General features: G+C 49.2%; 1 protein-coding gene across 1 annotated transcript; it reads right to left on the reverse strand.

The window, feature by feature from the left end:
• Positions 1-3,948: 3,948 nt before the first annotated feature.
• Slc22a6 (solute carrier family 22 member 6) lies at positions 3,949-11,887 on the reverse strand. The gene is made up of 10 exons (XM_057779288.1): positions 11,447-11,887; positions 11,024-11,127; positions 10,682-10,836; positions 8,914-9,082; positions 8,347-8,470; positions 8,152-8,267; positions 6,984-7,198; positions 6,740-6,848; positions 4,634-4,837; positions 3,949-4,344 (listed from the first exon to the last, which is right to left on the reverse strand). Exons 1-10 carry the CDS (start codon positions 11,813-11,815, stop codon positions 4,254-4,256), a joined length of 1,656 nt encoding a protein of 551 aa, XP_057635271.1. The 5' UTR covers positions 11,816-11,887; the 3' UTR covers positions 3,949-4,253.

The following is an 11,887-nucleotide window of genomic DNA, read 5'->3' on the forward strand; positions in this document are numbered from 1 at the left end:
GTTCTGAGGTAGGTGCTGCCTTCTACCCGCTGAGCTATATCTCCACCAAAGAATCCTCTTTAGACTCTGCAAACCTGTGGAACCCAGTGCGCATACCCCTCTCATCTGTAGATGTTTTATAGTTCTCACTTCTGCAAGTTCTAGCTGTCTTGGCCACCTTGAACTTCTCTTTTGTTTGTTCTCCTTAGCTTCACGAGATTGCCTGGCTCTGTTTGGATCCTGCTTCTATTCTGAGGTCCAGAATCTGCTCCCAGGAAGGGGTCCCTGGATGAGGGTATCTCTCTCATCATTTGTTCCCTTTCTCACTGCAAGTATGGCCTGTGCTACCTAGTATCCGGTGTCTAACTATATGTCCTTCTGTTTTTTAGTCTTTGACAGTAGAAGAGGTTTTTTTTTCTGGACCCTGCTCTCCCTGATGGTTGAAGCCTTTTTCTCTTCCAATCTCAACGCTTTTAGAACAACCATATTCTTTGTATAATTGCAAGTGGAGAGTTCAAATAGGATATCAGCAAGTGTTTTCGGGATTTTTTAAATCTATATGTCAATGACACACTGATATAGGGGTAGTTCTAACTTTCCATTATGTTGTGTTTTGGTGCCCCACCCCCCAACACTTGCTTTCCTTAGTGGCTGCCATTTGAGACATTTCATATGAACATCCAATATCATCTACCACCTACATCTAAACTGTAGCTGACTTGGATCCTCACAGTTGGCTCGGCTTCTACAGATGTGACTTATAGCAGCTTCTACAGATGTGACTGGTGTGGGCGTCTCTTGATGAGGGATTTAAGAAGAACAGGGTGAGAATGAATTAGAGCTGGTGGAGGAAATTCAAGATCATTAGTTTAGCACTTCATGAGTTTGCAACAGATCCAGCTACTGGTCTGCAACTACAATCTGAGTCGCATGGAGACAGCCATAAGACAGATCTTCCTAGTGTCGTGGCCCTTTAGCATAGTTCCTCATCTTGTTATAACCACAACCATAAAATTATCTTCATTGCTACTTCATAACTGTATTTTGCTACTGTTATGGATCATAATGTAAATATCTGATATGCAGGACATCTGATAGGTGACCCCTGTGACAGGGTCATTTGACCCCCAAAGGGGGCATGACCCCTGGGTTGAGAACCACTGCCCTAAGAGATCACTGAGGGTTTTCTTAAGAGGAGGCACAATGGGTTTTCTTCCCAACGAGTCTTCCCTTCCCTTCCCTTCCCTTCCCTTCCCTTCCCTTCCCTTCCCTTCCCTTCCCTTCCCTTCCCTTCCCTTCCCTTCCCTTCCCTTGCCTTGCCTTGCCTTGCCTTCCCTTGCCTTCCCTTCCCCCTAGTCATCTCTTTCTGTTTTCACCTTAAGACAGTATGTATTCTGAATACCAGACTTGCCTCAAACTCACTATGTAGGCCAGAGTGACCTTAAACTTTGTTTCCTCCTGCCTTTACCTCTTGAGTGCTGGGATTATAGGCACACACCACATGCCTGGGTTACTCAATGCTGAGGCTGGAACTTAGGGCTTCATACCTGCTAGGTAAGTACTCTGTCAGCTGGGCTACGCCTCTGGCCCCAGTGCAGTATTTTTCTTTTGCCCCTGTACCTATGATGGACACTGTTTCTTGACATCTTTGAAACACCTAAGCAAGGGACTGGGGCGCTGGGAGGCTGTGGGGCTGTGGGGGCTGTGGGGCCAGGGGGAGGGCTGTGGGGCTGTGGGCTTGGGGGCTGTGGGACTGGGGGTAGGCAGGTGAGAATTTAGCAGAGGGGAGTTTAGGAGTTCCACAATATCTACAGGACCAGGGGGTAAAGCCAACCTTGTGAATTTGATAATAGGGACCTTTGCTTACCTAGGCATTACAGCTCTACCCCAACCACAAATACAGTACATGGGAAAATAAAGTCTCTACTGAGTCTCTTGGAGGAAGCTAGCAAAAGGCATATCAGTTTCCCATTGCTGCTTGCAAGAAATCATTGCAAATATAGAAGCTTAAACCATTTATTCTCATATAGATAGAGGCTGGATATCTAAGGTTGCTATGTCAACAGGACTGTGTTTCTCTTGGTGGCTCCAAGGAAAGATCCATTTCCTTTCATTTCAGCTCTGGGAAGAAGCTTCATTCCTTGGCTTGGAAGCTCACACCACTTAATTTTTTTTTGGAAATGCTAAATGTATTTATTTGATTGAAAATGATAAGAAGCTACTTTAATCTGTTAACAATTAATTGAAGATTATTGCTTCTGTCTTGCCTTAAATGGCTTTTTTTTGTCCCTTCTTAAGTTACCGCAGCCTCTCGATTCTGCTGTTACATCTCCTGTTCACTGATCTAAGTGCCCTTGCGATCACACTGGGCTAACCCAAATAATTCAGGATAGTTTCCTCACCTCAGAATACTTAATACAAGCAATACAATCTGCAAGATTCCCTTTCTGTTTCAGCAACACAATCAAAGGTTCCAGGGATTTGGCTATAGGCACCTTGTGGGCTCCTCTATTCAGCCTGCCACAGGACCTGGAAGCTTAGCTGATGAAATCGCTTGTCCTCTAAATTTCTCCAGGGCCGTGAAGCTTCTGGGGAGGGGCATGAAAACATATAAGGAAGGGCTTTGGACTGGACTAAAGCCTGTGTGAGCCCTGGCATGACAGGGTGAAGCCCTGAGATTGGGACTTTTGAGAAACACCCTATCAGGACCAGGTAGCTGAGGAGTCTCTGGAATGTTCTAGAGAATGCTACAAATTCACTGACACACTGACTGAAAAGAGACTAAGCTAGGAATAAAACAGTACTGCTCTCATATTTGAGCATTGTGGCACACTCCTATAATACTAGCACATGGGAGGTGAAGGAAGAAGCGAGTTCAAGGTCATCCTCAGCTACTTAGTTTAAGGCCAGCCAGAGATACATGCGGTACTGTCTTAGTATTTCCTTTGCTGTGATAAACACCATGACCAAAAGCAGCTTGGGAGGAAAGGGTTTATTTCATCCTACAGCTCTCGGTTACACTCCATCACTGTAGGAAGTCAGGGCAGAAGCTGACGCAGAGGCCATGGAAGAAAGAGCTCTGTTTACTGGCTTGCTCCCCAAGGCTTGCCCAGCTTGCTTTGTTATAGCACCCAGGACCACCAGCCCAGTGGTTTGGACCCTCCTCCCCGCACCAGTCATTAATGAAGAAAATGCTCCACAGGCTTGACTACAGGCCTCTTATGGAGACATTTTTTTTTTTTTTTTTTTTTGGTTTTTCGAGACAGGGTTTCTCTGTGGCTTTGGAGCCTGTCCTGGAACTAGCTCTGTAGACCAGGCTGGTCTCGAACACACAGAGATCCGCCTGCCTCTGCCTCCCGAGTGCTGGGATTAAAGGCGTGCGCCACCACCGCCCGGCTGAAGACATTTTCTTAATCGAGGTTCCATCCTCTTGGATGACTTTAGTTTGTGTCAAATTGACAAAATAACCAAAAATGAAACCAAACCAAATTGCTCTCAGACAATATCTTCCTCCAGAGAATGACTGAGAGGGAGATTGCTTAAGACATTGCTTGGCACATACTTAGCATCCGGTGTTGGGTCTCCCGGGCTGTTCAATACTGTCCAGTCCTTGTCTTTCCCCTCCAGTACTCCCTGGACCCACAGAAAACAAAGCAACACTGAAAACCCAGCAAACACAGGAAGGATTAGGTTGGCTAATGATCTGAACTTGCAGAGGGCAGCATCCGGACAGCACCTACGATCATCATTCTCGTTTCCTGCTAAAAGTTTCCATCTGTTCATACAGAGGGAGACGAGCCCAAAGCAGAGCCTCTGATTGGCTGCTTTCATTTCAGTTTCTCACTGAGTTTTGATTTCTGGGGAGGGAAGGAGGCATAAGGCATTTAACTAAACAGGAATGTGTGGATAGGAGAGGTGGAGGCAGAGAAGAAGAGAGGGGGACCAAAGTAGGAGAAAAGTCTTTTAATGGTCTGGGATTCTGTGCCTTGTCCTGGAGGTGGAGGGCCGTGGAGCTGGGGGAGGGACAGACCATGTGAACACCGAGCCGGAAGATTGCCGATGGAGAACACATTCCATCTTGGAAACTGCACACAGTCAGGACTTTTAATTATTGTTCCTCGTGGGGTCTACCGAAGTGACCCTTGGGGAGGCATTTCTCTGACCGGCAGCCTCCATACTTGGATGGGTCCCTCCACTCACTCTCCCTCTTTAGGAAGGTGGCAAGACCTGTAGAGCCCCACTCCCTTTGGTGCTGTGTGGGGCCCCTTCCATCCTCACAGCCCGTTCTTCTCTTGTGTTGCGGCCTGGAGTGGGATCATCTGCTTCTGCTGTTCCTGCTGCACTTGTCTTTGCTTTCCTTTGTTCCTGCAGGGAGGAAGGCAGACATCTCAGGACGGTGCGGGCTTTCCCCTCAGTCCGTGACTAGTAACCTGCTATCTGACCCCAAATGGCAACTGTTCCTTCCTGGAACTGAGAGCCCCAAGAAGGATTATGGGACAATCCTGAACCCAGGGACAAAGGGACAAAACTCTGATCTGGAAGAGGCATTCTGGGTTTGAGTCCCAGTGCTGCTCCAGCCTGGGCAGGTGGCCTGGAGTGAGTCACTGATCCTCTCCGGGGGAGTGCTCACCTGCTCTTCCAGGGGTGTGCTCACCTGCTCTTGAGGTCCTGCACTGTATCCGGCAGTGGCTGGCCCAAGGTCTCTGGCAGGAGTACAATGACAGCACTGGCAGCCACTGGGACAGCACCAAAGATGAAGAGGGGCAAGGAGGGGTAGATCTCGGCAGTCATGCTCACCAGCGGGCTCACGATGCTGCCCACCCGGGCCATGGTGCTGCCCATGCCCAGGCCTGTCTGCCTGTGGTCAAGTGGGGTGTTGATTAGAGCTCTGGTGTGGGTACCAGTGGTCACATTTGGAGCAGGGCAGTTCTGACAGCCCTGGACATCCCTGTGTCTCCTTTTTCCTACTTGATTAGCAAACGATTCTACATTTTTGTGTTTTGCTGTTGGTTGTGTTGGATATCAAAGCCAGGATGACATTTTACTACTGACCTGCACCCAAGGCCATTGTGATGACTTCTAAACAAAAAGGGAAATTGAGGGATATCATCAGATTTGGGGAATTTGAAAATGAGTTCTGCCTCTGTCCTTAAGCTGCTGTGTGACCTTCAGACAATCTCTTTACATCTCTGTGCTCCAGTTTCCAGCAGTCACATGAGATCATTGGGTAAGACTAGTGATTCTTGGGCTACCATCATCTGGAAAGTTTTTCTTTTCCTTTTCTCTTTCTGGCTGTGCTAGGGATGGAACTCAGGACCTCACACCCACACCCAGCACACCTGCATACCTTATGAGTCATATTTGTCTCCGTCTCATAGAGACCTATTTGTTAGAATCCCCAGGGGAAGGGTCTGGAAGCTACACATTGCTTGTATGTTAAGACCATTCATTCTCTGTGAGAGATGGCTCAGTGGCTAAGAGCACTGGCTGCTCTTGCAGAGGACCAGGTTCAGTTCTCAGTACCCATATGGAACTTATTGCCAGGAGATCTGATGTCTTCTTCTTCTGGTCCCTGTGGCACTAGGCATGTACATGGTGTATACATATACACAGGCAAAACATTCATACATGAAATAAAAATAAGTAAATCCAGCTAACCAAGAACATTCTGTATGAGAGAAGAAGTGAAAAGCTTTGACTTAGGTGGCAACCAATGCGGGTTCAGTGCAGGTTTCATTGCCAGCTGTGGATCCTGCAGAAGTGACCTAACTTCTGTGTGTCTTTGTTTTACATTTGTGGAAGGAGAGTGACAGGACCTACCTTGGTCTGCTTTGAGAAATAACTGAGTTAGTATTTGTGAAATTAAGAAAGTGCTTGGTACATAGCACATGCTTTACCTGAGTGCTTGGTACACTGTCCACACTTGGCCTGGAAACCCACAAAGGCACGGGGTAGCATCCAAGATGCCTTAGGGTTCTCCTCATAGCACGTGACTCTCAGGTCTTTGACGTTTCATACGATGTTTGCATTCAGTTCTACCTTCCTTCCTTCCTTCCTTCCTTCCTTCCTTCCTTCCTTCCTTCCTTCCTTCCTTCCTTTCTTCCTTATTTTTGTTCAAGACAGGGTTTCTTTGTGTAGCTTTGCAGCCTGTACTGGAACTTGCTCCATAGACCAGGCTGGCCTCAAACTCACATAGATTCACCTGCTTCTGCCTCCTGAGAGAGAAGCAGGTAGGGCGTGTGCCACTACCGCCTGGCTTGCATTCAATTCTTAAAGTAGACATTTTTATCTCTTAGTGCCTTTCCCGTCTCGCTATAAAGGGGTACTGAGTTTATTAATACGACTGGCATATTGTCAGGAGTGGTTCTTGTGGGAAGTCGAATGCATGTTTGTGTCTTTGGTTTCAGACGTACTGGTTGGTTTCAGATGGAGTTTAGATGTGACCACAGCTCGTAACTTGTGTTCTGGAGTCTTCAGTTCATTGCTTCTGAGATGTGGCTCTCTACCCTGTTCTAGCTGGTGACTCCTTCTAGATCTCCTCTAAGGTTAGGTGAGGGCTGGACAGTCACATCTCTGCCAGCCAGACCCTGACATGTGCAACTGAGTGGTTCCTATATGTCTTGCCCTGATTAATGCTTTTTTTGGGGGAGTGGGGAAAGGTTTTGTGTACTGGACTATGCTCAAGGGTTCTGACTTTAGTGTGTGCAGGAGACTGTCTTTCCCTAAGAACCCCCACCCCATGCCCTGGGCTCCCACTCACCGGATTACTGTGGGATACAGCTCTCCAGTGTAGAGGAAGATGCAGTTGAAAGAGGAAGCCAGGCAGCCCTTCCCTAACACAGCCAGGGAGGTGCGTACGATCGTCTGGTCTAGAAAGAAAGCAATGAGGAGAGAAGAAGTGTAGGGATTGAGGTTGGAGGTAATGGCTTCTTCTGAGAAGCTGGGTTATGTCTGAAGGAGCAGGGTGGGTGGGACTGAGAGCAAAGATGCTCGTAGGTGCTCACCCTTAGGTATTATCCCATTCACCAGGATACAGATGCCTGCCAGCAGCAAGGAGGCCAGCTGTGCAGGTCGGCGGCCCAGGGAATTGATGATGAGGAAGCACACGAACTTGGCCGGCAGGTCCACTGCACCGAAGATCACCTGGATTAGGTATATGCTGACCCCAAAGCCTTGCAGGTCCATGACCAGCCCGTAATAGGCAAAGCTAGTGGCAAACCTGGTGAGGAGGGAGAGGGATGTGCGGTTGGTTAGACAGGCTTACACAAGTGTACTCTTTCATAAATTCAGTGTTGCTTGGGGTATCCTGCTTTGGTACCTAGGATCTGCTTTGACTATTGTTTCTTCAGACACTTAACCACTGAAGGTTCACACTGCACACCTGAAGTATTGGGGCGGTCCTCCAATCCTGTGCTAACTAGACACCCCAGGGAACAGGGGAACTTTCATTTAGTTGCTAAGTAAGGCTTATACACTTTCAGACTTTATCTTATCTGTAGGGCAGAGGTTACTATGTAAGCCACATCAAGGTCCTGGTAATGACTGGAATTGTCTGGGACTTATCTGTATTTCTGGGATGAAGTTTTAGGGGTTCACAAAGCTTAGGTTTGGGGATAGAACAGTACAGAGAATAAACCCACAAATTGCCAGTGAAGAATTCTTTGGCAAGATTGTTCTTCTGACCACACCCCACTTAACTGTCATGGACTGCCATGGTGATGCATAGAGAGAGATACTGGGAACACTGCACAAGAAAGGAAGATTTGGTCTTATGTCATCTTTGGCCCAACCATGTTTTGGGGGATAAATGTGGGTCCTCTTATGCACCTCGTTTCTCCCAGGCACCACTAGAGCAGTAAAATCACCGAGAGCTTTCAAAGCACACTAGACTGTCCTCACAATCTGTGGGCTCTGGGGCCCATTGGTCCTGGTGAGGTGATTTCTACAGGGACAGGACTGGTGAGAGAGGCTGCGAGATCAGTTTGAGCATGGGAACTGTTGAGCCTGAGGACTCTGGTTTCTTTAGGGCTCTCACATCTCCGCATAGCAGATCTGCTGACTCTACCTCCCCCTTCTCTGCCTTTTCTACCTGTTGCATCCATGCCCTCTCCCAGCCTGCTTTTTGTCTTTTGATCAGCCTGCTTGCCCATCAGTGTTTCTGGTTGAGCCTACCACAGCATGGAGAGGCAGAGGAAAAGGCGGCGGAGGTCGGGGCAGCGCAGCAGCTCCATGGCGGAGGCTTGACCTTTGCCTAGGGTCAGTTCCTTCTGTAGGCTGGTCCGGAGCACCTGATAGGACAAGCATGATTCAGGGCCTGAGCTCCTCCTAGGGGAGCTCAGGCAGCATCTAGGGACAAAGGTGTCTTACCTCTATATTCAATTTAGCCCCCTCTTCCTGTTTCCCATTGATCCGGGCCACTCTTTGCAGGGCTCGGAGGGTGAGGTCCAGCCTTCCTGAGGAGGAGTACCAGCGGGCTGACTCAATGAAAAACCTGAGGGTGGGGATGGAGAGAGGGTGGATATTGGCATGGTCTCAGTTTCAGTCTTCTGAGTTAGAGACATGTAGTAGAGTTTTATTTATGTTTTGGGAACCAGGGCCTTTGCCAAGGCCCCCTTAAGGATCACCAAGCAGTGGCCAGTTTGATAATCACTCACCCCTAACCTAGAACTTAGCTCTTGGGTGCTGGGTAGGGAAGGGGAGTGTTAACAGGCAGGTCAGACTGTGGGGTACCAGAGAACTGCCTCCCTCCTCCAGGACAAAACCGACTCCCCACAGCCTTGGTTTCAGTCTGTTTAACAGAAGCACTGGATTGGGTCAGCTTTCTGTCTTGGATGAAGTTTCTGGGGAGGTTTGTGCCCAGCTCTGAGAGATGGCCTGTCCCTTGTAGCCATGTAGGGTTCTGGGCCATTGCTTCCCACCCCAGGTCCCACATACCAGGAGTAGATGAAGGCAACGAAATAAGGCACAGAGACCAGAAGCTGCAGGTGGCGCCAGTGGGGCACAGCATAGGCCACACCAGCCAGAATGAACTGGCCCACGCTGTAGATGTAGCCAATCACGGTGCCCACACAGGCACGGGTGTGGATGGGCATCCACTCCACATCTGGAAAGGGGTTAGAGTAGGGGCGCAAGTAACTGAGCTGCTTGGTGGAAAGAGACGTCACTCCTCCCAATTGTGTTCTTCCCCAAAACTATGTAGATGTCTGAGGTTGGGTGCCAGGGTAGGGAGAGGGGAGACATTGTGTGAGAGTAGGGTCCCCAGGAACTGACTTCACTGTGCTCTTGCTGCTTTTGGTTCTGCCCCCAGGGCCTGACTACATCCCCTTTTCCTGCAGAGTTACTCTGACCACTCAGCCTGTTCTCAGCAGACACCACTTCTCTTTCCCTCAGTCTTAGGCTAGATTCAGCCTCCGTGGTCAGAGCACTGCCTTCTTCCATCCTGGAGGATCAGTCCAGGCAGGGCGGCGACCACTACTCTGTTAAGGTCTCAAAAGCCACTAGGTTCCCGGTGGGCTCCTGATGCTGCTGCTGGGATGCCCTTGAGCATGTATATTGACTTTATTATTTATTTATTATGGCATGGCTCAGCTCCATCTCAGCTATTGTTGATTCCTTTTGTCTAGAGAATTGTGAATCCCTGGATTTCTTTCTGGGCTTGAGAGATGACTTCAGGTAAATTTCTTTTCTTCTCCCCAGTCTCAGATTCATTATCTGGGGAATATGTGTGTGTGTGTGTGTGTGTGTGTGTGTGTGTGTGTGTGTGTGATCTACTAGAGGAGGCACACTGATGGTCCATGAACTCAGTCACTAAATATCCTTGTTTAGAAATATTAGACTAGCCATAATATTAAAATAATTATGATATTCTATATTTATTTTAAAAACTGAGAGAGATCTGGGTATGGTGGTGTATGCCTGTAATTCCAGCACTTGGGAGGGAGAAGCTGAGTATCATGAATTGGAGGCTACATTGTAAGACTCTGTGTCTTAACAAAACAAACAATACCAACAAAAAAGGAGCGAGATCTGACTTCTTGGCTGTCAGTGCCTTTGGTATCTCTAGACAGGATATTTCCTTTAAAACGATTACATTTATTCACTTATTTATTCTCTCTCTCCCTCCCTCTCTCTGTACTCCCTTCTTCTTTTCCTTCTTTGTGCTTATGCTATGGCAGGTATGTGGAAGTCAGAGGACAACTAACTTGCAACAATCGGTTCTCTTCTTCAACCATGTTGGTCCCGGGAATCAACTCAGGTCACTAGAGTTGGTGGCAAGTGTCTTTACCCACTGAGACATCTTGCCAACCCCACCTTCTTTGCTATTTAGTTCAGACTGGCTTGGAACTCATTATATAGACCCATCTGGCTTCATACTTGGGACGGTCCTCCCACCTCTGCTTCCCGTGCCCTGGGTTTGTGGGTACATGCCGCCATGCCTGGCCTGTCTCACTAGACTTTGGATCTCCTTTGGATTCACTTCACTACTCCTAAGGTCTCCTGTACCTGGTTTGTCTTGGTCGCTCTGACCACAAGCCTGCAATCTTACTATGGTGTGAGCTGAGGAAGGCAGGGTGGTGTTGATTGAAAATGCATATCTAAGGGGGGTTTGGGGTTGAAAGCAGGAGGCCTCAGGAGGGGAGGCCTGGGGGAGGAGGTTGGGAGGATGGGGTGGTGTGTGGGGACATAGGTGAGCAGTCCTCACTTAGTGTCATGCAGTTGATTGCAATGCTAGCCAAAGACATGCCCGAGAGGAGCCGGAAAATACAGTAGACAGTATAGTTGGGGGCATAGGCTGCACAGGTTCCTGACACAGCTGTCTGTAGGTAGTTCAAGATCAGCACCTTCCGACGGCCCAGCCTGTGGGGGAGGGAAAACCTGTGTCAGGGGTCTGAGGACTGCTAGAAGCCAGGCTGAGCCACAGAGGAGAGGAGCAGCTGCCTAGGCCGCAGTCTTCTGAGGACCTAATCATCCACCCCTGCCTTGAATCCAGTCAGGGCTCCCCAATCCCAGCTTAACCCAGCTCCTTGGCTTACCCAGGACTGACCTGTCTGCCAGGTAGCCAAACATCATGGCTCCCAGCAGCACTCCCACCATGTACAGGGACTGGGCCAGCTGGCGGAAGGCTCGGTGAGAGCACACGAGGTTCCACTGTGGACAGAGAAGAGGCCAGATGCAGGGAAGGCCCTCAGCCTCCTCTAGGAAGGTCCTCTGCAGCCCATGCCACCCTCTTTCAACCACACTTTCCTCTGCTGTTTGTTTTACGGTTCTCAGGAGCTAAGAACACTTAAAACACTCAGCAGCTTCCACATCCACCCTCTGCAAATACCATCCTCCTCTTAATGCTTTTATCTTCTTCTGATCTTGGTCCCTGGAGAACTTGACTGTGTGTGTGCGTGTGTGTGTCGGATTGTCTGTCTGTCTGAGAAGTGAAGTGATGTTGTGTGGAGAGGGAGCCCCAAATCCTTACCTCGGTTACGATGGTTGAAGGGTAGGTGCTGTTGTCATAGACCCAGCCATCAAGGCAGGGCTCTGTGACTCCGGTGCCATTGGTCTCTGTGCCATTGTGAAAGGGCAGCCCCCACTGTGGGGAAGTGAAACGGAGGCAAGACTGGGGTCGTCCTTGCTTGTCCAGGGGCAGCCAGGCCTCCAGACCTCCATCTTTGCTGAGGTTGGCATTGGCAGGTGGGCGGCAGTGGTGAGTGGGGATGGCAGCAGTGAAGTTCTGCAAGGTGTTGTGGGAAGCCATCAGCAGTAGGGGAGCAACCACCAGGGTGACCTGGATCAGCTGGAAGCGTCCGACGCCCCCCACCTGCTTCAGGAGGTCATTAAAGGCCATGGGGCTGGGCCAGGCTGAGTGGTCCGGGACTGAAGACCTCCAGTCCGAGGACTTCTGTCTGTATGCCTGCTG

Source organism: Chionomys nivalis, chromosome 8 (genome assembly GCF_950005125.1).
Source record: "Chionomys nivalis chromosome 8, mChiNiv1.1, whole genome shotgun sequence".
Taxonomy (NCBI): Eukaryota; Metazoa; Chordata; class Mammalia; order Rodentia; family Cricetidae; genus Chionomys; species Chionomys nivalis.

Bases quoted from the DNA above. Each gene is read 5' to 3' on its own strand.
- Slc22a6 (XM_057779288.1), bottom strand. From the start codon at position 11,815: ATGGCCTTTAATGACCTCCTGAAGCAGGTGGGGGGCGTCGGACGCTTC. The intron at 8,471-8,913 runs GTATGTGGGACC...CCCCACCCTCAG, and splicing joins GTTGCCTTCATCTACTCCTG to GTTTTTCATTGAGTCAGCCC. The intron at 8,268-8,346 runs GTAAGACACCTT...TTGTCCTATCAG, and splicing joins GGGCTAAATTGAATATAGAG to GTGCTCCGGACCAGCCTACA.